The sequence below is a fragment of the Vicia villosa genome, unplaced genomic scaffold, assembly GCF_029867415.1.
Source record: "Vicia villosa cultivar HV-30 ecotype Madison, WI unplaced genomic scaffold, Vvil1.0 ctg.000434F_1_1, whole genome shotgun sequence".
Taxonomy (NCBI): Eukaryota; Viridiplantae; Streptophyta; class Magnoliopsida; order Fabales; family Fabaceae; genus Vicia; species Vicia villosa.
In genome coordinates, this window is record NW_026705206.1 from 273,889 (window position 1) to 277,385 (window position 3,497).

At 50.2% G+C, this 3,497-nt stretch overlaps 1 protein-coding gene across 1 annotated transcript; it reads right to left on the reverse strand.

Moving 5' to 3' along the window:
- Positions 1 to 225: 225 nt before the first annotated feature.
- On the reverse strand, positions 226 to 1,068 carry LOC131628226 (uncharacterized). Its single transcript, XM_058899089.1, has one exon. The coding sequence runs from the start codon at positions 1,066 to 1,068 to the stop codon at positions 226 to 228; it is 843 nt and encodes a 280-aa protein (XP_058755072.1).
- Positions 1,069 to 3,497: the final 2,429 nt, after the last annotated feature.

A 3,497-nucleotide genomic window follows, 5' to 3' on the forward strand; every position in this document is an offset into this window, starting at 1 on the left:
GAGGCCTTCTTCTGGTGCCTTCGTGTCGGTCTTCTTCTCAGATTCTTTGTGGAAGCGGCTGTCCAGGTCGATGGTGTCGATGCGGGGCATAGGTTTGTCGGGCTCGGGGCCCGCGATGCATGCTGTTTTGTCTTGGGCAGTCTTTATGGAGCTGAGTCCTTTGGCGGAGGGTTCGAAACACCTCCTGGCTGCTTCGATGTCGCCGTTGAGCATTGCAATTTGTCCTTAGGTTGTGTAGTACTTGAGCTTGAGATGCACGGTCGAAGGTACTGCGATTAGTTCGGCCAGCGTCGAGCGTCCTAAGATGCATTGGTAGATTGAGGGGCAATCAATGACCAGAAACTGGACTTTGACGGCCCTGGTGGTTTTTGCAGACCCGATCGAAACGATGAGCTCGACGAACCCCCATGGTTTAGTCACGGTGCCGTTGAAACCTTGTAGGTCGGACCCTACGTAGGGGGTGAGGTGGTTGTCGTTTAGTTGCAGTGTCTTGAACAACTGGGAGTACATGATGTCCACTGAGCTCCCTTGATCGACTAAAATGCGGCAAACGTCAAAGTTGGCCATCCGGGCTCGGATAAGGAGTGGGAAGGTTGCATTGGGTGCTCCGCCGGGTAGCTCGTCCTTGTAGAAAGATATGGAGGACGAGCCACCTCGGGCCAGGTCGAGGGTAGCGGCTTTGCTCGAATTTGTTGAGATTAGTTCGTCGAATTTTCGTTTTACGGATCTGACGATGAGCTTGCTGAATCCCCCCCCGGAGATGACCAAGGCCGAAGGGGGGATTTCCCGTGGGCTCTGAGGGAACAAGGTGGAAGATGCCCCGGTTCCGTCAGGGAGGTAGAAGTCCTCCGGTCGGGTGATACTCATGGCCACCTGCATGGCGGGCGTATTTTCGACCGGTTTTTCTCCGGTTATTGGCTTGGCTTCTTTGGCGGTCTCTTGTTTCTTCGCATACTGTTTCAGGTGTCCTTCTAGGATCAGTATATCTATTGCGACTTTTAGGTGGATGCAGTCTTCCGTGTTATGCCCGTGGCCTTTATGGAATCGACAGAACTTTGATTTGTCCATGTTCGGCCGTGCGGGCATGGTCTTAGGAAAATGGACTTTGCCCGTTTGGAATTCCGCGTTGGCGCACTCGTTCAAGATGCGTTCCCGGGATGCGTTCAGCGGGGTGTATTCACGAAACTTTCCCGCTGGCGCATTATAGTCTTTCGGGTCTCGTCCTTTGTCGTCTTTTTTCTTGTCAGTCCCTCGGCAGGATTCGTCTTGACGACCACCTTTAGTGTTCTCTTCTTGTCTCGAGTTACGGACTGCGTGAGCAGCCTCTTTCTCCTCGTACTATATGTACGCTTGAGCCTTGAGGAAGAATTCGTCCAAGGTGGCGGGTGTTTCGATTCCGACGGCCTTAGCAAAGTCTGAGCGTGGTCGGAAGCCTCGCTCGAGTAGGAACTTCTTCATATGGGCTGTTGTGGATACCTGCACGGCCTCTTTGTTGAACCTCTCTATGTAGGCCCGGAGGGATTCGTCCTTTCCTTGGATGATGGCCTCCAAGGACACTTCTGATTTTGGGTGTCTCCGAGAGGCTGTGAAGTGCTTGGAATAGAGTCTACCGAGCACTCTCCACAAAGTGATGGACTCGTCGGGCAAACTTTTGTACCACGTCATGGCTCCTTTGCACAGGGTGGTCGGAAACAAACGACATTTGATCGCCCCGGGCACCCCTCTATAATCTAGGAGGGCGTCGATGTTCTCTATGTGCTCGTCTGGGTCGGTGGTCCCATCGTATGTGCCCAGCGGGGGGGGGGGGGGGGGTTCAAGACCGGCCGGTAGGGGTGCTTCCAAGATAGCGTGGGACAAAGGGCCCCGGCGTTCCTCTTCCTCGTCGCTGGCAGAAGGAGTGGAGGACCGGCTGCGACTCCACCTGTGTCGCCTACGATTATCGTCGTGTTGCGTCGGAGGTGACCGGGATTTTCTTCTTGGTCGGGGGAATCGAATTGGCGTCGGGAGCGGTGGTCGTTCGACCCTTTCTTGGAAGAGGGACCCGCGTTCTCCCTGGGGGAGGGTGAACGAGGGCGTTTCTTGGGAACCACGTCGCGTTGAGGTCTATGGCCGGGGAGAGTCTTCGAACGGCGTTTCCGCTCGAGTGCCCCGATCCTGTCGTTATGCTGCTGAATAAGTGCGTTTGTCTATGCAAGGGCGGCCAGGACGGCTGCCATGGTCTGGTTCTGGGGAGCATGGCCCTTTGGAGGGAAAAGGTTTTCTAGGGCCTCTTCGTGGCTGCCCCTGCCATTAGTTTCCCCGAGATGGTGGGGAGCACCTTCATGGAGATCTTTCGGAGAAGGAGATGCGATGATGTCGTCCCGAGGGACGGTGTTCCTAGGGGGAGGTATGACGACGGAGATCGGTCGTTCTTGTTGAGTATCGTAGCGTCCAATAAAGAGGAATCTTCGTTATTGCCACCCATGAATGATAGTTGAATAGAGCTTTGGTTCCCAGATTCTTGCGGGAGGCAAGAGCGGATCGAGAAAGTGCAAGAAAAGGGAACGGGGGAGCTAGGTTTCCCACAGACGACGCCACTGATCTTACCGAGCAGATCAGATGGCCAGCAACATAGAAGGCTTGATATCTGGAGCGGTTGAGGGAAAAAAAGGTTGTACCTGCAAGGCACTCCGATGCCAAAGTAAGTATGTGATCCACAAGGTACAACAAAGTGAGAGAATTTTGGGGTAAGAAAAAGGTTACCTCGCCCTCTATGATGAGAGGGCTATTTATAGTGTCCTCATGCGGAATTGACTCCTCCTTTTAAGGCGGGGATTAAGGTGACACGTGAACTGGCTGCTTACCGGGCACGAGGCTCTCTCGTGGTCGGTTATCCTGGGCGTTCGCCCGGAGTGGTCTGGGGGAGGCTGCCACGCGTGGTCTATGGCGCCTTGGGTCGAAGGTTTGGGTTGGCCCAATTAGAATGATTGGGTCGGTCCAGAACAAGGATATTTTTGTTTTAATAACTAGTAGAAGACTCGTGCGTCCGCACGGGTAACTCATATCTTAATGTGAATAATATAGTACAAACGAAATGAGCACATATATCTTAATGGTTCTTAAAAATGTTAATGTGAAACATCATCCTTGAAAGTGAAATATTACAAATATCACCGATAACTATAAATATCTACAAATATTTTGTTGAATAAAATATAAAAGGTATTGTGGTGATAGTGACCCGTAAAAATAATGAGTTTCAGTGACAAAATTAATAGGAGTAGGTAAAATTTCCGTTTAAGAAAATTAAAAAGTGTTCATTACATGATAAGAAAATTCATTCATATTTTAGATTATTCGATAAGACTTAGTTGTTGATGATATATATTGTTATTGTAAAATCACTAATAATTATAAATATTTAAAAGCAATATGTAACAAATCATCAAATTCGCTAAAATATTTGCAACAAAATTACAAACATTGCCATATACATCATAAAATATCAAATATTTCTT